The sequence below is a fragment of the Pseudonaja textilis genome, chromosome 3, assembly GCF_049901715.1.
Source record: "Pseudonaja textilis isolate UNSWEBS1 chromosome 3, rPseTex1.2, whole genome shotgun sequence".
Taxonomy (NCBI): domain Eukaryota; kingdom Metazoa; phylum Chordata; class Lepidosauria; order Squamata; family Elapidae; genus Pseudonaja; species Pseudonaja textilis.
Genome location: NC_141992.1, coordinates 154,324,997 through 154,345,227, shown reverse-complemented (window position 1 = coordinate 154,345,227; position 20,231 = coordinate 154,324,997). Strand labels below are relative to the sequence as shown.

General features: G+C 45.5%; 1 protein-coding gene across 5 annotated transcripts in view; it reads right to left on the bottom strand.

The window, feature by feature from the left end:
- GATA6 (GATA binding protein 6) overlaps positions 1–19,954 on the bottom strand; it is a 32,624-nt gene extending 12,670 nt beyond the window's left edge. The window contains exons 1-3 of one of the 5 annotated variants that reach the window (XM_087931158.1): positions 19,672–19,954; positions 17,088–18,062; positions 5,542–5,708 (exon numbers count right to left, since the gene is read on the bottom strand). In XM_087931158.1, the coding sequence (XP_087787284.1) occupies positions 5,542–5,708; positions 17,088–17,997 (1,077 nt within the window). In that variant the 5' untranslated portion in view covers positions 17,998–18,062; positions 19,672–19,954. Of the gene's footprint in view, positions 1–5,541; positions 5,709–17,087; positions 18,063–18,181; positions 18,322–18,549; positions 19,098–19,671 lie in introns of those variants that run through there. The other 4 variants (XM_026699309.2, XM_026699310.2, XM_087931159.1 and 1 more) reach the window with 4 other exon arrangements.
- Between the last annotated feature and the right edge of the window lie 277 nt (positions 19,955–20,231).

Below are 20,231 nucleotides of genomic sequence, written 5' to 3'. Positions count from 1 at the left end.
TCCAAACGTATAAATCACTTCCCTCTAGCCTGTGAGAGTTCTGTAAAATAAGTCACATTCCAAAATGTTTTCCAGAAGTGGGCTTGCCTTTTAGAAGACAAGAGAGAGAGAATCAGTAAACTCACCCAGAACAAAAAAGGCCTATGTTATAAACAAGACAGTTAAGACTGTGATGTTTGAAGCCAAGGAGAGGCAACTTTTCATCAGAAGTAATGATACAATTGTGGAGTTTATATCCAAAGAGGAAAGAGTCCCCCTAAACACATAACGCGGAGGTGACGGGGTTATAACATTTCTTGCAGCAACTGATCTCTCTTACATTAATTAGAGACAAGGCATTCCAGCTATATCATAAATCTGCTGTTTTGAGTTGCACAGCATTAATTAAACAAAAAGCACCAAGTGTCTGAGGAGAGCTTTGCAAGCATACAAACACAGCACAGAAAATGTCATTCCAGGAAGCTGCAGTTGCCTCCTTCAAGGTTATAAAAGAATGTATTACAGCAAAAATCACTTAGTTTAGACAGCCTCATACATCTTTCTGCAAAAGGATCCACTGGCTTACTAGAAACATTCCTGAAATGCTGGTTCTGTTAAACTAGCCAGCATAATAAAAACAAAATAAAACTAGTCTGGCTCTGGTTTTTTTTAATTATTACAGACAAAATTATAACAGCCAACTTTCACTCATACAAACAACTACTTTGTTTTATTTTTCTTTATAGATCACCCAGGGTCTGCTATGGAAGACAACCAAACTTTTTGATGCAGTTCTAGAGTCTGCAAAAGGCATCTGCAGTGAATAGATGTCACTGGATACAGTCTTAAAATGTTCTTTTTCTACTGTAATCAGGGATGCACTCTGTATATCTAAAAATATAAGTTATGCCTCTACTTAAGCATGTTTTGACAGATCATCTTGGCTGATCCAGAGAAAACTAAGCAGAGAAGGGCTGGTCAATATTAGAAGAGGAGGATATCCCAAGTCTCACTGATTAAACCGATAGCACCCAGGAAGTGAGAGGGAAAGCCCTCTGTTCACAGCACCTACTCTCTAGAACAGAGGTCCATGTGTCTCTGCCCTTACTAAAATCTTTACCATCTTTAAAAACATGGTTATTTTTATGTCATTAATTAATGATCCCAAAAGTGCTTTTTCAAAAGGCAACGGACTTTGTTTTTTTCTATGAAGATGTTTCGCTTGTCATCCAAGAAGCTTCTTCATCTTGAGCTTGAGCTGAAGAAGTTTCTTGATGAGAAGCTAAATGTCTTCAAGGAAAAAAACAAAGTCCAATTGCCTTTTGAAAAAGCATTTTTAGGACAACCATGACGTGAATGACTGAGAATCTCCATAGACATTAATTAATATGCTGCTTGACTTCCAGTAACATTGGGCAGTCTTAGCCTTGGTTTAGGGCTAAGTTGACCCTAGCCTAAACTCTCATAGAGTTCTGCATGCTAGTTTGAAAGTTCATTCTTTCCTTTGTTATGGTGTTTCTTGCTGTTGTTAATACCATTCACCACGCAGAACCTTCCTGGAGTCAGGCAGCCCTATATATGTGACAAATAAAATAAAAAAGCTGGTAGACTAGAGTGGGATTAAAGAAAAGATCCCAGAAGAAGCAAGCCAGTTCCATAACGTGGCTAAGGAAATGCTCTGCACGTGTCTATTCCGATACTTGGAGTCAAATAAACTGAGACTCCTCTTCCTCAAACAGTGCCGAGCACAGAGTTCGACTAAAAGACCCCCAGAGTCACTTCCAACTCTGTTATTCTGTATTCTTTATTCTGTAGACAAACTAACTGATATCTGCTAGCATGCAATTCTGCCTATATTCAGTGGCTAATCACTACATGTGCTAATCAGAAATGTGCTGCAGTGACTCAGTAAAATAGGGCAATTGATGCCTTCTAATTTACTAATTTAATGATGTTATTTATAGTATATTATTTACTATTATAACTAAATGTTGTTATATTTTACACAAATCAATAAAATGTATCCAATTGAGATAACAAAAATAGAATAAATACATCCATTAAAATGTTGTTCTCATGATAGTTCTGCTGTATAAGCATAAGGTTTTTAGGAAAAGAAATAATGTGAATTGCTAGATATTCAACTTTATCAGAAGCAAATTGATTAGTGTTGTAATTTTTTTTAAATGGCAAATGATTTTGAAAATTTATACACTGATCTGGGTGGAAATCTCCCTTAATTCAGTCACCCGAGGAGTGGACAGCAACATAAATAGAACAAGTAAATAAATGTATATGCTTACATGGAAGTTGCTATAGATTTTTTTTCTGATCTCAGTATGACTGATTTTTGCTGGATTACACCCAGTAAATGTCACAATATTACTATACTCTCAGTTAAAAAAAACTCAACAGAATTTCATTTTCAGACTCCAAGAAACCCATTTAAACAAGCATACATTTTTCCTTAAATTTGGATATGATATCCCTTTCAACCTATTGCCACTGATAGTTAACTACAGTATTTTTAAAAATACACATTAATACCATGGAAACACGGCATGGTAGTACATATAATATTTCTGTTCTTAAATGTTAACATGGACATATTTTTTCAGATATGAGAAATATACATCTGGGATCCCTCTTGTTTGCTTGTTTGAAATGCGTGGACATAGTTTAGGGAGCAGCATGCTATAGCTGTAATCTCTACAATGCAAGGCAAGGCAAATGAATAGGAGGGGAAAAATGACAAAGCATTCAGTTCCCTTCATTCCTCCTAATTAGATTTCTGCACTTAATGAAATTAGGGAGATAACCAATTGCAAAATCCTGGCAGTGATTAACTTTGAAAAGCCTTCTGGTTTAAGGGAATTTCATTGTATGGATAATAATATCATAAGGAAAGTGTGATTTTTAAAAAAATACATTGTCTCCTATTTGAAGGCATCATTTGCTTGTTTGTCCTTCAACAGATTGGCAGAGATGACACAGCTTAGATAAATAAGAATGGAAACAAAGTGCTGATTATTTGTATTACAACATACATTAAACAAAGTTAACACAATAATAGCTCACAGCTTGAAAAAACTAAAGTGAACTTGAAAGAGTTTGAGATAAAGTCTGTTAGCTCTTTGTTTATAGCTTCATGTGTTTTAATATTTATTTTAGGAATATATATGTGTGTGTGTGTGTGTGTGTGTGTGTGTTTAAATTTGCATCTATTACCCTACAAGTATCAGCTCATTTTAAAAACACTGTTTAGCAGCAAAACTTCAAATTACTGCTTCAAAAAGCCACATTTTTAATTATTTCTTCTCAGTATTATCCTGTATACATTTTGCAAAGACATGTTTTTTTAAAAAAATACCAATATATAAAAACTTGTTATGATGCCATTATTATTCTATGGTCAAAGTAGTAGGATATGTAACTAACTGACCATATATCGCAAACCTTTTCAATAATGATGGTGATGTTGAGGCTGATGATGATAAAAAGCAGAGATGGTATTCAGCTGGTTCTGACCAACTCTGGAGAACTGGTAGCATAAATTTTGAGTAGTTCGGAGAACCAGCAAATAACACCTCTGACTGGAGATTTTACAGTATCCTTCCCCTGCCACTCCCACCAAGCTATGCCCACAGAACTGGTAGTAAAAAAAATTGAATCCTACTGATAATAAGGATAAAGTTTCACCAACTATCACAAAATATCAAAATCTGAAAAAATGAGTTTGAAAGATTATGACATAAATCAGCTATCCAATGGATGCCATACTAAAACATCTTGTCAATTTGCACATTACCAACATTTCCATCTTTCAATTACAAAATGCCACACTGCTTGGATCCACACATACTCTGCACCAGGGGTGTCAAACTCGCGTCATCATCGCATGATGTATCGGAACATTTTTCTCCTTCGCTAAACCAGGTGGGGGCAGGGCCAGCACGTGACACATCCGGCCTGCAGCCCATGAGTTTGACACCCTTGTTCTACACCACTGGCACATCCTAGGTTATTGAGAAGAACTTAATGGGTAAGAAGGCCAACATTAGCTAAAGAACAGGTAGCTGTGACTTCACATTATTGTTTATATTATAGTAACAACAATAAGAAAATCAAGAGATGTGAAAATAGTGAAAGAAATACTGGGATAAAAAAGTGGGGGATAAAGTACTGGGAAGTAAAATTTCTTTAGTCTAGTCATACAATTCTTCTCTCCATCCAAAATGAATCCTTGGGGGAGGACCAGGACAACTTAGATGGAAGGATCTCTCTTGCTTCCTGTCTTTGCTCTGAATGTTAATATCCCATCTTTCACAGTGGCACTGGGGATTTATCACCTTGGTCATCTGCCTTTGACACAGGAAAGCTCAGGCCACTCATGTGGCTTTTTAAAAAAGACACCCCCTTAAAAATTAAGTCTGTTTTAAATCCCTTCAAAACGAATGGCAACATTTAGGGTTCACCCATTTCTTGCATCAATTAATTTAGAAGGCATCAAAATAAAAATAGTCAGGAATGCGTGAACTGTGCTTTGCAGATTGTCTCATTCTAAAGAACTGGTGGTTTCTAATCCTTATGTACATTGACATACTTTGAATTCTTTAAAACCCAGACTTAGAAATCTCCAAGGCTCACTTGGTTGAGAGTGAGCATCTCAGTTTTAGTTTCGAAAACAGAACGTATTGCCCTAATGATTTACAAATGAATACTCATCAAGAGGACAATATCTGCCTATACTCTTACTAGAATAAAGCAGGCAACAAGTCTATATGTTAAGCTAAATTACAATTAAGGCCTTTTGCTTGCTATCAATTACCAAAAAGCTTTCATTTAAAAATGTATTTAAAAAAAACAGATTTCTAAAAGGGTTCAAGATAGATTTGAAAGGAGGACAACCTCAAGAGAAAATAATGTTTTAGAATCAAAGTCACACCTGGTACTCCTTATCAGAGCACTAAAAAAAATATGCTTGAACATATACTGTTCAATTGTCACTAAAAAGTAGACAACAGGCTACTTCCTCAGATGCATCATACAAGTGAGGTCAGTTAACCAAAGATAAATAACATGATCGCCCATTGTTTGCAAAAGGTTTGCAGTCTTAAATATTTGCAACATTGCAATTGTGCCTACTAAATCAAGCAGAAAGGCAAACGCAAGTCACTATTAACTCTGTACTGTGGTAGTATGGAAGGTCACATCAATTGTGTAGTTTAGTGGTTAAATTTAAATAGGTATAGAGTTGTGTTCTTATTACCTTGCTGTCTTCACATGCAGTTAAATAAATGTTTCATCTAATGGTACAGTAGTTTATTCACACACACACACAAACACACACACACAATAATTATTTTATTTTACCTTAGATGTGGCTTAAAGTGCCATGGGAAGCACAAACAAAATTAATTAAGTAACACCATTAAATGGGTTGTGTAACCCTAGCTCCTGAATTCACACTGAGGTGTTTTTTTAATGGCATTAATAGACAACTTTGGAGGGGAAACAGAACTATAATACTTTTATCTCTGTACCATCACCACTATTACTCACCACTCTTTTCTGAGGTTTGATCAGGGGCCTACTGAGGCCATTCATCTTGGTATACAACCCACAGGCATTGCAGAGATAGTTGCCAGTCCCATCTCTTCTCCACAGGGGGGTCTGGATGGAGCCACAGTTGACGCATTCCCGGCTCTCATTCAGATCATCCAGGAGATCTACAACAAAGGCAGGCAGGAAGGCTGGATTAGCATGGAAGTCAACAGAGGAGACTCAGTTGAAGCTATTTTACTCCCCTCCCTCCACATCCTCACCAGAACTCCCCCTCCAAACACAAAGAGGAGTCTCCCATCATCATCACTGCTTTATAGAAAACATTACCTTTATCTCCCAAATGGTTTCAATCACAGCCCAAACCTCTTCAGTAGGAAAACCCCACAACTTTCCATGTCACCAAACTCATGAGACAAGAGCAACCCAGCTATGTTGCCAGAGTAGAAGCCCCAGTAGGAGTGCCTTCATGGGGCAACCTTATTCATGTTTTCCTAGGACCAAGCCCTGTTCTACACAATAGAAGTAATTGCAGCTAAACATACACAGGCGTCCAGGCTGAGCTCTGTGGAGCAGATTTCTGAGTAAATAGGAGGTAGGAGAAAGCTATTATTAGCCCTTGTTCACAAAGGTGCAATTAATTAGACTCTGTAATCTGGTCGTTTGGATCACACATTAATTTATTACATATGAATAGCAGAAACAGTATTAACATGTTGCTATTTTCTTTCCCCTACCCTTCACATGACTTGATGTGATAGGAATTCCATTCTAATCCTGCTCCAGTTCCTATCAGACTCTCTTCAATTCATTCCCCATGTTTTGAGAAACTTCCCTCCCTCCCCCCTTCCCACTTTTGCAACTATGAGGTAATTACGTTGATACCTCCTTCAGCCTCACACTCCAACTTTAACAATGCAGCGGCCCAGCTTCAGTTAACCAGATTCTCTCTCCTGCCCTCATTGGGTAGACAGGTCGTATTTGGCTCAAAAACACTGGGGGAGTGACAGAATAACAGAGTTGGAAGGAACCTTGGAGGTCTTCTAGTCCAACCCCTTGCTCAGGCAGGAAATCCTATCCCATTTCAAATCTCTTCTTAAAAACTTCCAGGGTTGGAGCACCCAGGAGGAGTGGATAAAGCAGTGGTGTCATATTCTGACTGAAAGGCCCTCCCCACATTTCTTGCTTGGCCTCCTGCCTATTTCACTCACAAAGCGTCTTTTTATCAGTTTTGCGGCTGGAGCCTTAGCTTCTTTTCCAGTCTCCATAGCTATGGATGCTGCATGGAAGTGTTGGAGATTCCCCTACCCAAAGGGCGTAATTTAAGGCTGGGCTCTCCAACCTTGGTGACTTTTCAGCTTGGCGGACTTCAACTCCCAGAATTCCCCAGCCAGCTTTATTCTGGGAGTTGAAGTCCGCCAGGCCTAAAGTTGCCAAGGTTGGAGAGCCCTGATTTAAGGTACAGACATAAAACCCTCCTCCTGGACTATCTCCTTTATCCCCGCGTTTTCAGGGACGGAGGGGAGACCCGATGTGTCATCGCGGGGGCTGCGGGGGTGTTTTTGGCAAGGGAGGCTTTCCCTCCGCCGCCAGGCGTTATCGCCAGGAAATAGGAGGCAAGTCCCCGTCCCCCGCCGCTGCCGCCCCGGAGCCTCCGCGAGATCTTCGCGGGGCTGCGCTCTTCTCCAGCCCAACCGGGAAGAGTTCCCGTCGCCTCCCTTGAAAGCCGCCTGGGGACTGGTGGGCGACTCTCTTCCCCCAAGCGGTTCTTAAAATCCCGCCTGCCGACGCCGCGGCGGGCTCCGACGGGCCTCCTGCCAAAGCCTCAGCCTGGGCTGCTGTGATCCGACCGCGGCCGGCTGATCTTTTTCTGCCCCGCCGCGTCGTGGAGATAACCGGGGGTTGCTCTCTGATCTGAGCGGGAGCCGGGAACGCAATAGCTGGTGCGCCTTTGACTGTTGTGGTTCTCTTTGGGGGCAACCGGCTTGGCCTCATCCTCCCCACCCCGCGCGAAATGCACGAGGTCGTCTGAAGAGAGTCCCCACCCCTAAGGGTCACTCAGTCTAGATCTAACACGGAGGCTCCCAAACTTGGCAACTTTTAAGACTCGTGGCCTTCAAAGCCACATGTCTTTAAGTTGCCAAGAGTGGAGACCTTTGATCTAATATAACGGGAGAAAAAAAATGAATAAAGATTTTTTCCCCGCTAAGCCAAGGGGCTTCTAAGATCAGGGTTACAAGCTGCCGTCTCTGGATCTGGGTCCTGGCAGCCCAGATTTAGGAGCCCTTCGGGAGCTTTGGGGCTTCCTTGCTGTGGATTATGGTCCAGCACTCGGAGGTCACCAAGTGGAGAGGGGAGAAGATTGGGTAGCAAGGAGGCACTGGCTTATTAACCATTAAGCAGTCTAAGCACCAGGCCCAAAGCTTAGGGCACCAGGCCCAAAGGAGGCACCACCAAGTGGAGAATATAGCTTCGTTTGTACAGTTATGCACAAAGGAGGGAGGCACCAAGATTTGCCAGTGCTTAGGGCACCAGTGAGCCTTAATCCGCCACTGCAAGGAGTGGGGGGGAAATCCCCCGCACCTGGTGACGATGGTCTTCAAGTCCTGGCTTCCAAAAGGGTTTCCTCTCCAGAGGGTGGTCCCTGGACCCTGGTTTCTGCCTTGGCCATTCTTCATCTTGCCCCAGCAGCGGCTTTTGATTTTCTACGCTCTGAATTTGGCAGGTAGAAATGGACCGTTCATCCACCATTCAGTAGAGGTCAAATTCCCCCTTAGCTGGCAGGAAGGCTGAAATTGCAGCAGCCCCTAACCTACCTCCGAACAAGGTGTAGCAAACTCCCTTCCATGACAATGTGAAGGGTTGGCTTAAATTCCACTGGCTATGGGAACCCACTGGGCAACTGGGTGGATTCAGCAAGCCAGAGTCCGGTGAACCACGAGGGTGACCCCAACCAAAGCTTCGGACCTTTCCGGGGCGTCTGTCTCTGGGGCTGCCAAATGCTGAACCACCCACCTACCCCCATTTGTTGTATGGAGAACAATGCTGGGAAGAGACTGGAACTCCTTTCCAGTTGATTTGAAGCTGGTTCCCTTGATGTCAGGCTCCAGAGGACACCTGGTCTGAGACTCCGTTTAAATTCTCTAGTGGAAGGTTTCCTTACCAAACACTTATTAAATCTTGCAAGAGGAAGTGCTGGAATCTCTGTGACTCATTTCCCAGCAAGCCTGGTCTGCAAAGCTTTAGGACAGGCTTGGGCGCAAGTCAAAGCTTCCATGGATTTCCTTGGAAAGATGGCCCTCCCAAACGGCATAGCCCGATTGGTGATCATTAATCTACTTACATTTGCAGAATAAATTTCACACAGGATCCAATCTGGGTCGGTCATTTCACAAAGAGTTCATCGGAAGCGAGCAAACACAGCCACCACGCCGCTGAGTTAACGAGCGTGGTATGTAGATATGCCTAAGTGGAGAAGATCTAAATCCCAAATAAAATGACTGCACCTCGGTTTACTTATGTGATTTTGCAGAAAGGTGAGCAAAAGTGGGCACTTCCCAGTGGCCCTTATTTCTTATGGCAAAATCTATCAATTTCCCTATCTTTTGAAACACACCCTTGGGATCAAGACAGTGGCTGAAGTGGTGAACATATAAAACAGGGGTCCCCAAACTTGGCCACTTTAAGACTTGTGGACTTCAACTCCCAGCATAGCTGGCTGGAGAATTCTGGGAGTTGAAGTCCACAAGTCTTAAAATGGCCAAGTTTGGAGACCTCTGATACAAAAGATCGCGGAAAATGTTTCTTTTCCGCCTCAGGAGGCACGTCCTACTCGGAAAAGAGACCTATCTCAGCCTCTCGAGCCAAGGGCTCTCGTTTCATGCTAGGCTAGGGCAAGAGCTTGGCCGCCGCCGGATTCTCCGTGGAGGAGAAGAAGAGGCGGCTTTGGGTTCCGCCCAGGACTTGAGCCTTGAGAGATTCTTCCCGCGAATGAATCCAAGGGGCTGCAAAAACCCTGGCTGATGGCGTCCCCCACCTTTTCTGCTTCCCTGGCCCTAAAAGAAGGCCGGGCTGCTTTCGTGGATAAAGAAAGTCCGGTGAGATGAGTCGGTGTAGCTTGGGCAGGAGGAACTTTGCCTCGAGAGAGAAGAGAGCCGAGTGTCTGCCTGCCAGCACCAACCCTCTCTTAGGATCCCCACCGCCGCCTCTCCCCGCGCGCTCTTCCTGCCCGTCTTCCTCGGCACGGCACGACAGGCGGCCAGGAAAGTTTTGGTCTCCGTTTTTGAGCACAGAAAAATAGGTAGCTGAAGCCCTGGGACGCTACCGCCGCCGCCGCCGCCGTCCTAAGCGTTGGAGGATCAGGAACAGATCAGGAACAGAGGCTACTTCCTTCGGGGCTGCCCTGCGGCCGCCTGGCGATCGCGGACTCGCTTCTGCATTAGAAGCAACCGGGTCTGGACTTCCAGGACGCAGTTTGCGGAACTATTTAAAAGTTTCTTCTAGGAAACAATTATTTCCGCTTTGGGACCATAGTAGTCCCAGACCACTTTATATTTTGGTCGGATTTAAGTTCCTAACTCTTATCACTAAACCACCATTATAGGAAGGGGTGGGGGGGAAATCTTTACAGGGAAGGCTCCAGGTAGCTATTGCTGCTGAGTCCATTTTCCAACCCCCCACTATGTCACTAAAAATAACGTCGGCTACTTTTGAATTGCCTCGAGAATTGCTGCTACAAGTTAACGCATATATGCATTCCAGTACCAAACATATGCTATCCTAAAACAAATGGAATCTTTGTTTTGCGTGGTATTTTTGAAGAAAGGCAAAACAATGATTTATCGATAATTTTTAGTGCAGGTTTTCTGAAACTGAACGTCTCCAGAGGTGAGCCACATTTTTCGTGGTCCCTTGTAGTAGCTGAAGGATCTGGACAACCATCTTTTTTTAAATTTAGGAAAACCTGAACATCCATTCCATTTAAAGGATTCATTTATTGAATTTCTGCAGGCTTTTGGATAATTAATGGTTTAATTATAGGGCAGCTTCTTTTATTTTCTGAGCATTTCTCGGGCTCCTTGATTATAGTGTTACAATAACTTAATTAATTGACCAATGTGTATTTTGGTTAAAATCCATTTCATAAGTGGTATCATTGTTCAATCTATCCCATTTCTTGAGAACACCTTAAATGATTTATTATGAATTATTCAGACCAATTAGTCAACAATACCTTTCAACACCTGTAAATTGAAGCCAGTATTTGTAGGTATAATTTTGGTTGTGGGCATTGTAAGGTACAGCAGTGCTGACTTTAATCACCTAGCTGACAGACGGTTTAAGAATCAAATCTGTGAAATGGCTTCTACCCTAATCTAAATAAATCAACAAGATCTTAATACAAAAACAAGTGAGCCCAAGGGTCACACCCTAGAAGTGCATTTCCAAATGAAGGCATGAAAATATGTGTCCCAGGATAATTTTGCAATGGCCGACCCAGATTGGAACTATAGTTAGTTAGCCAATCATACCAAACCACTTTAAATCATTTCTCAGAACTGCACTATTGCTGCATTTTTAAAAGAAAAATATCAAATGTGGTAGTGGATCATTATTGCTATTATTATTTTACAGGGTTTTACAGTGTTCTAAACTTGCCTCTACATGACAAATAAAAAGTATTTTTTTTTTCAACTGATGATCTCCATTAAATATCCACTCTGTGTCTGTAGCAAACAATAAATTGTCTGGCAGAACAAAAGGTATTTCATTGCTACTATCCATCATTACTTGATTTTCATATATTTCCCTGAAGGATTCAAAGGATTGTCACAGCAACATTGTTCCGTAGACCACTGGGATGGGATCATTCATTAACAGGGAAGAGATTCAGTAGATTAAGACCACTAATTACATTCACAATTCATTTTGATTGAAGCCAGGGCTTTTTGGCTTCAGATGACACTTGCCCATAGACCATCCCAGCTACAGATAGAACCGTACCTTCTATTCAGATCTCACTACTTGACCCTTCAGATTGTAGCCTTGTATGGAGAATACCAGAATTATTTACTGTACCATGAATGAGGTCTTGTGGGTTAACAAATGACTTGCTCAGATGCTCTGAGAAGGTGACAAACACTTTTGAAAGAAACAAAACCTTGGAACTTCTAATTATTTTATGTCAGTACAGTGTAGGGCCTAAGAGTGAAAGATAAATAGTAAATGTCACTGTGACAGTAACAAACCACAGACTCAAGTTCTTGGCCATTCTGGCAGTGCTGAACCTCCCCGAGAATTTTCAGTAACATCAAAGTTCTATTCAGAAGTTTAGTAGCTGAGAAAATATATGTGGCAGCCGACCCCAAGAGGAAGTAAATCCAATCCCTCCAGCTGATATGTTACAGTTCAGATTCCTAAACGTTTGTAGCCTGAGACAAAGATTTATTTTTCAGAGGTTTTCTAGAGCATGCTGTACCTTGGGCTATAGTTTTAAGTGACAAATGTTGGGTGCTTTAGAAATAAGTGCTTTTAAAAACCTTCTCAGCTTGTGGAATTGTTTAGTATCTTAATTGACTGAGTAAAATGTTTAATCAGAATCCTCCGGTCCATATTTCTATGTTTCTAACTACTCTGGAGGATGGGGAAGGGGTCCGCCCCCTGAAAAATCCTAAATATTTCTAGGGTCTAGCATTTTTGGACACAGAATGGAACTGTGACCAGACTCCTGTGTTGTAAACTCTTTTCAAAGATAATGTATGTGTCAAGTACCTTATTTATTTTAAAAGGGTTTTTTTTTGTCATTTCATGCAGAATTATTGGTTGTTAATTATTTGGGAAATCATCCTGAAAGCCGTTTCTAAAAACTAAGCTTGGGCATTGAGAAACTGCAATGTTTGTTTTAAAAGCTTACTCAATCAATCAATCTGCTAAAAAAGCAGGCGGTTCTCTCAACTGAACTTTAGCCAGTCAACAACAGCCTCAGATATTTTTTTTTCCATTTTGTTCGGGACACGTCGCCTAATTGTGGAAGAACTAATTAAGACCCCCATCCCCCACACGCCAAGAACCGAAGTGGACATAAACGGGTTTAAGTGTGAAACCTTGTCGAAACCGACTATCTGCGGGCCCCTCAGCCAAAGAAAACTCCTGCCTGACTCGAAGCACAGACGACTGCAGGGAAGAAGCGAAGATAAATCTGGGGTTTTCAAAAGAGAAGGGAAGCAGACGAGCCTTCCCAGAAAATGACTCTTTGCTGCCCTAAGGGGACCCGTGAAATGACAAAAAAAACCAACCCCTTTTAAAATAAATAAGGTACTTGACACATACGTTATCCTTGAAAACAGTTTTTCAAAGTTTACAACACAGGACAGCATTACGGCTTAAAATCTCGTTCTGCCCAGGAAAGTGGCCCCCACTGCCTTCCGAGACGATCCCAGACGCTTCTTCGGGAGTTCGTGCCCTTGTATTGCCCCACATGGCTTCCCCACAAAGCCAAGAAGTATGAAGCACAGGGACTGCCCCGTAAGGCACAAAAGGCCGTCCGGATTCAAGACGGATCGAGGCTTCGCTGCTCAAAGGTGTCCCATATGCTTCGGCGGAGAGGTAACGTGGCGCTAAACCGCGATCAGATAAACATGGCTTGAGGGAAGCCACTACTGCCTGGGTGAGAATAAGAGTGGTCTAAAAACTCTTAGAGTGGTCTAAAAACCAGGAGTTTTTCGGTTGTTCTCAGCGCTTCGTGGAAACGGGGCTTCTAAGCCAAGAGGGCAAAACAAAACAAAACAAAACAAGAAAAAATGCTCGGCGCTTAAGACTTGATCTTGCCAATTTCAAATCGCAATGTCGGCATCGATCCTCTTAACACCCCTCCCCCTCCCATTTTAGGTCACCTCGACGGCGCCTACCGCCCTGCGGCACCTTTGCCGCGCTGTCGGCAGATCCGCGGACAGCTCGGCTACTCCGTGCAGGCTGCGGAGCTGGACAGACCCTTCCTACGCCCGGAGCCATCTGTTTGCTGGTGGAGGGGGCGTCTTGGAAACTGGGGGAGGGGGCATAGCGGGGATGGGAAGAAATATGCCCTGGTTAACTGGTTCTGTCTTTCTGTCTTTCTTTCTTTTCCTTCCTTCCTTCCTTCTCTCTCTCTCTCTCTCTCCCTTTCTTTTCCTTCCTTCCTTCCTTCCTTCCGCAAATATTTCTATGTGTATTTTCTTCCGCACATATTTCCCGAGGGGAAAAAAGCACCCTCGTTACAGTCGAATTATTTCGGCAAGGAAAACTGTGGGAATTTTCAGTTTTGGAATAAGTTCCTTTAATTTCTCCAATAACGAAAAGAACCCGTTTCTGTGTCAATACAACCGAAAGTCGCGTTCTACCCCAAAAGTTAACGTTATTTTAACATCATATAAACTTCTTTTGGGGGGGGGGGGAAGTAGATGTTCAATCATTTGGAAGTCTTGGAAAACTCACCTGATGCATTGCCATATGGGATGCAAAATCCTTTTAAAAATGCAAACTGGTGTGTATATAGAAGTGGCATTTGAAGATTGGACTCCTAGTTCCATCTTCAAGTAACAATGATCTCTTTCTCGCTAAAATTCTGTGAAATGCAGTATGTACCATCCATGCAGTATGCATGGATGTACCATTTTCCAAACCAGTGACAAATATTTTAGTTTCTCATTTGAAAAAGGGGTGGAGGAATGAATGCTGACCTTCAATCAGTAAAATATAGGGGGTGGGGCTGGAATAAACACAGGTCCTGGAGAGCAACAGTGTACCTAATTATATATTACATATGATAGGAAGATTTGCTTTTTCAAAGTATATTACTGGAAGAAAGCACTATGTCCAGGAGATATTCAAGGTGTGTAGATTTAATTACACTCTTGTTAAACACTCCATTTAAAACAATTGACTATAAATGAGTGACAACTGGTAACCTGAATTTCTTGAAAGAAATTATATCCCATTTCTTTTTATTTACAGACAGAAGGAAATTACAATAAGACATTTAATCTTGAACTGATTTCTCTTAATTCTATCCTAGTACCATAATTTATTCTATTGGCAGTAGGAAAAGAAAAGTATTGATGATATATGGTAGTATTCAGGTGTCTGGTTTTCAGATGCAGAAATTAAAATAACAGATTTGTCTCTGACAAAAATCTTAAGTGCCCCAGTTTTATTAGTTTTCATTTGTATATTGTTTTATCTGGAGATGCTCAGAATTATTCAAGTTTTCTCCCATCTGGGATTAAAAAAACAAACACCTTCCTCTCACATATTATTCAATTCTATATAATTTCCTGGGTTCTTTGTCTTAAAATAAAAGGATCTATCCTAACAGAGTCTTAGAATGATTACAATATTTTCAACAGCAGGGTAAACTTGAGTTAGCAAAACACAGTTTCTAACCTCATATAGCAGGCTTTGCTCAGACAAATAGAACACACTACAGCGCAGCATGGCAATGGCATAATGGCAAGTTCTGCTTCACACAACATGCTGAGCTGACATCTGCATTCCCACATCACAGTTTAACCACAAAATACCCAAACCCATTTTAGTCTGGTCAAATCCCTTGTGTGAACCTCCCAAAGATGGATTGTCCCAGATTCCCACCTGTGTTTTGGGGACAACTGAAATGCGTATACTTTTACTAAATCAATTGCAGCTTTATTGTAAGATCACCTCTTTGGCTATTTCCCCTCCCAGCAGACAACAGGACTCATAATGCTTCTCCCAAATCAACTGACATCGAACTATACATAGCCTTAATGCTCAGTCCAGGAATAAATTTAATGGGCGGCTTCTTATCTGGGAAAATAAGCAAAGCACAGGCTATCCTATGCAACCACCTCTCCAGCTCAAGGGAGCCCTTTTGTTGGGGGAGGGGTGGAGTGTCTTTTCTAATACAGTATTTGAAAGAGAAGCAGACCCAACACCCCCTTGCTATCTCTGCTGGCTCCACAGAGGTAAATCAAGAGAGAATCCCCCTAAATTTGCTCCTCTCTTTGGTTTTAAAAGATCCGGTAAAATATTTTGTGCATTTCTGGTTCCTCCTTCTCCAAACTTTGGGGCTCACTAAAGAGCTGGCCTCCACAACTGTGCCGCCCCCCAAACATTAAGTTCTGGAAACTTTATGGAGTAAAAGGGCTTCTTTGTGGTCTTCTCTCTGAACTTCTACTTCTTCTGTTTCTTTGCATCAAATGGTCAGGTTGGCAATTCAAGATAACATGTGATCTCACATCTGTGTATAGTGATGTGTGTGTGTGTGTGTGTGTTCTGTGAGGATAAGGAGTTTCATTCTTTACCCCTTCCCAGATCACCACATAGAGAGATGGTATTTGCCCAACACAGTAAAGGGCCCACTCTTTACGTATTTCATCAAAAAAAACTTTCCACATTCTTGTTTATTGGATTATGGATTTCAGTGAAGGGAAGAAAAGGGAGAAAAACTACTGTATGGTGAGAATTATGGGGTTCAATTAACCGCCGTGCATCTTCCAGGACCTCTCGTAGGCTGAATGCATACTATACATTAAGACATAATTTGTATTTTAGGATTATGCCAAACACATTTAATTATGATTAATCATGCATGAGAAACAACCAAACTCTTAAAAAATCTCTTCCCTCTTACAAATACTTGTGGCTTTTCTAAGTTTCAAACATTGTTCCCCTCCCACCTATTTGTATAGATATCATTCCACTAAAGGTGCCACTCCAATGGCTTTGCTGATAGGAAGGGAATTTATCCCAACCACACATCCCCATTTCTGACATTCTAAATAAAAGGACCAAAAAAGGGGATTCAAATACAGGCCTCAACCTTCTCTCACTCTAAAGAGACATCAAGACACGATCTCTTAAATACCTGCTTCCAATATCACCAAGAAAAGCAAGGGGACTGAATTCTGAAGCCAGGATCCCTGAATTGGAATCAACCAAAGGTTGACAGCTGCCTTCAGATGAGTAAAAAAACAAGTGAACCTTCCCATAGCTACTCTCAGCTTGGGTGTCCTCTGGGAGTATTGAATGCAATACCACCCATTTTGGAGGCCTTTCCTGTACTTCATACTGGCACCACTCCACTGTGGCTGGGCTGAACCCAGCACCCTTTTTCACACAGAGAGCAATGGACTACTCATCCAGAGTTGATCACACAGTGTAACCTTTTCTGGTGCTCAAGTATTTAGTGAAAAACCGGTGGCATCATGTTTTGAGCAGTTTTAAATCCACCTAAATTCTCTACGGATTTTGCTCAGAATTTCCCATGCTTTCTACAGTGCCATATGCCTCTCATTTATCCAGCCATGCTCACAATAATCAAAACAGTGGTAAAATAGGAACAACCAAACATGGAAAAGGAAAACAGAATCCCGAAAAGCAGCATCAGTCAAATAAAGCCTATCAGCCACCAGCAAGAGGGTTTCTGCGTTAACGGACAAGCGCGGATTCTTTCCTTCAGCAGAAAAGTTTCCCCGAGGGAGAACATGTTTTTTGGGGTCTTGTCCCGGCAGCCCACCAGCCCGGGTTCTTACCTGCGCTGGACGGCCTCACGGCGAGGGTGGTAGCTCGGCTGGGCAGGCAGTGCAGCAGCGAGTTGTCGAAGGGACTTGCCCAGCCTGGCGGGCTGAATTGGGCGCCCACGTAGGGGCTGTAGTAGGATCCGTTCAGCGGCCGGAACTGCTCCCGCGGGCTGTAGGCTGCCGGTTCCCGGGGGGCGCCGTTGGAAGCCGGGGGGCTGCCAGCCGGGTAGGAGAAACGGCCCGAAGCTGGATGGGCGCATCCCCCAGCACTGGCGCCATAGGAAGAGGACGGGCTTTCCGGGGCGCCCTGCGGGGGCCAAGCGGACGGTCCCCCGGCCTGTCCGGCGCCCGAGGGATTCTGGAGGTAGGGCAGCATGGACCCGACGCGGGTGGTCGGCACGTAGACGGGAGATCCGGCCGTGGAAGGCACGAAGCCGCCTCCGCCGCTGCCCGGGGACGCTCCGTCATAGGTGCCGCCCTGTAGGCTCTGGGGGTGAGGGTGAGCGTGCGGGTGGTGGTACATGTCCTCGACGACTGGCGGCGGCGCGGGATCCGGGCTCAGCTTGGCCGAGGCACGGCTTGACCAGATCAGTTTGTTGGCCTGATCCAGGTCCGCGAAAAGGAGCAAGTCCTCCCAGCTGGGCAGGCTCGAGGGCGCCGCGGCCCCCGCCAGAGACACAAACGGCCCCAGCAAGGCTCGGCCTTCTGCCAGGCCTATCTGCGGCGAGGTGGAGAGCGCGCCTGCGGGCTCCTGCTTGAAGCTCCTGACGTTGGACAGGCCCCCGCCCCCGCTGGGGGAGCAGCCCGAGGACGAGGACGGTGACGGCGAAGGGCCCGGCACTTCCCGGGGTGGCAACGGATAGGACGAGTCGTCGGGACCGCAGCGCTTCAGCAGGCACCAGCCGCCCTCGGCCAGGGCCATCCAGCCCTGCGGCGCTGAGCAAGCCTTTTGCCCTTTGGCTTCCGCGGATCCGTCAAGACAAGCCTCTGCGAGGGGAGAGAAAGGGGGAAGGGCAGGGAAAGACAAGTCAGCCCAATCCAGCAACCAGCCCAATCCTCATTTACCATGGATCCCCCCCCCCACCCCCCACCCCGCTTTATCGAACCTTCTATCTGGACACAAACAGGGTCTCTGAGCATGTGTGGAATGCTTTGCTCTCGTTATTCGGATCAGTAAACAATTTCTGGACCGCTTTAACTAGGCAGCTGGGGGGGACAAGATGCTTAAGGTCCCTTTGGCCTTTGCCCGCTAAACGCTCTTAGGCTTTAATCCATATACATTGATGCGGTTGCCGCAGTCGGCGGGAAACCTCACAGCCCAGCTCGCTTTAGGGGCATCGCTGGATCCTTTCCTGCCTCCTTTTTTTGGGTGGGGGTGGGGGGGAATAAGAGGAGTTTCCGTTTTGCTAGTGCCTCTAAAAGGGACGCCGGTCCAAACCCATTCCCCTGGGTAATCCCAAACCTGTCCCTCAACCTTGGTTTTCCCGTCTGTTAAAGTGGAGTCGGTCTACCCTTTTGGAGCAAATCTGGCCCCAAACCCGGAACACCCCATCGAGAAAGAAAACGCGACGCCTCGGGCTGGCTAAAATCTCGAGCTAGCCGTCGCTTTGTCCCACCTCTGGATCTTCCAGGATCAAGAATTCCCCCAAGAACAGCCTCCGCCGTCGGCTTCCGAACAGGCACTCCCTCCTTTGACGTAGTTCACCGAGCGAATGAGTGACAAGGGGGATGGGTGGGGGGAGATGGCGTTGGGGCTTGGAGCGCCTCCGGCAAGACAAGCCCCGCGGCCCTCCCCGGGTCTGGCTGGGCTCTTTTTGGTTCCAGCGAATGACTCACTGGATTTCGTTCCAGAATGAAAACAATTAGCCACGCAAATGAAGGAGGCGGGCGAAGGGTAGCCGGAAGGGTCGAAATGGAGTCCCCGACGGTCAGGTAGAGGCGGATCTTTCTCGGCGGAGGAGACCACACCGCTTAGAGGGAGACCAGCTGCTTCGACCCTCCCAGAACTGCCGCTCTCCCTTTGGATCACAAGGGGTGGTGCCAGTCCGTTCCACGTTTCTCTCTCTCTCTCTCTCCCCCCCCCCCGCCTCCAGGCTGCCCAGGTTGACCCGGTCAGCTCCAAATCCCGCCGCGCTCCGGCACACCTTAGATATGGCAGCCGTCCCTAATCAACACAGCGCCAGCCCCCGCTCCTCGTTCCCGCCACCTTGCCTGGCCCGGCCCGGCCCGGCCTGACCAAGCCCAGCCCTACCCGGAGACTTCGCCGAAAGATCGGCCGCGTCTTGCAACACGGCACGACCTCCGCCTTTTCCTGGCGCGATCTCCGCCGCGATCCGGAGGGGAAAAGGAGCGTCGGCTGCGGCGCCGGCTCCCTTTGGCAAAGGCCCGCGTCGGCCGGGGTTGCATCCCACAGCCTCGACCCCCCCCCTTCCCCGCCCTTCCCGGCGCCCAAATTCCACCGCCGGAGGCCCCCGGGCGTCTCGCGACCCCTATCGGAGGCGAGATAAGACCTCGGCCGCGAAGATAAGGAGCCCTGGCGGAGTGAGGAGGCGACCGTTCCCCCCACAACCCCTGCCCCGAGAAGAAGACGGTCCACCTCGTCCGCGGGCTGAAGGCGCGCTCCCGTGCTCTCCGGTAGCACCCACCTCTTGGGCCGCGGCTCCGGAGGCTCCTCTTTCCTGCGGCTGCGGCGGACTACGAGCGGCCAAGGCAGAGCGCGGACCGGAGCGGCGCCTGACAGGGAGCGAGCGAGCGAGGCGCCTCCTTCAGCAGCCGCGCCGGAAAAGTGCAGCCGGCCAGCCTGATTGGCTCGAGGGGACCCTAAACAAACACCCGCGCGCGAAGGAGAGAGCCGCGCTGTGTCAGGCGCCAGCGGACTCTCGGCGGGGATGCCAATCCCAGGGTCAGGCCCTCCCCGGGAAAAAGGCCAGCCCGGCCCTAGGAGGAGAGGCAATGCCCAGGCCCGGGGGAGGGGGGGGAGAACGGGGGAGGGGAGCCACCAACGCGTGCGCGAGCCAAGCCAGGAAAAGGGAGGGCGCTTGCAGCGAAATTTACCTATAGGCGACGGCAAGACAGCCCCCCGTTTTTTCCTCTATGGGGTGGGGGTTCATTCTTTAAAAAACAACGAGAAAACGGCCTTTCTGTTTGGGTTTCATA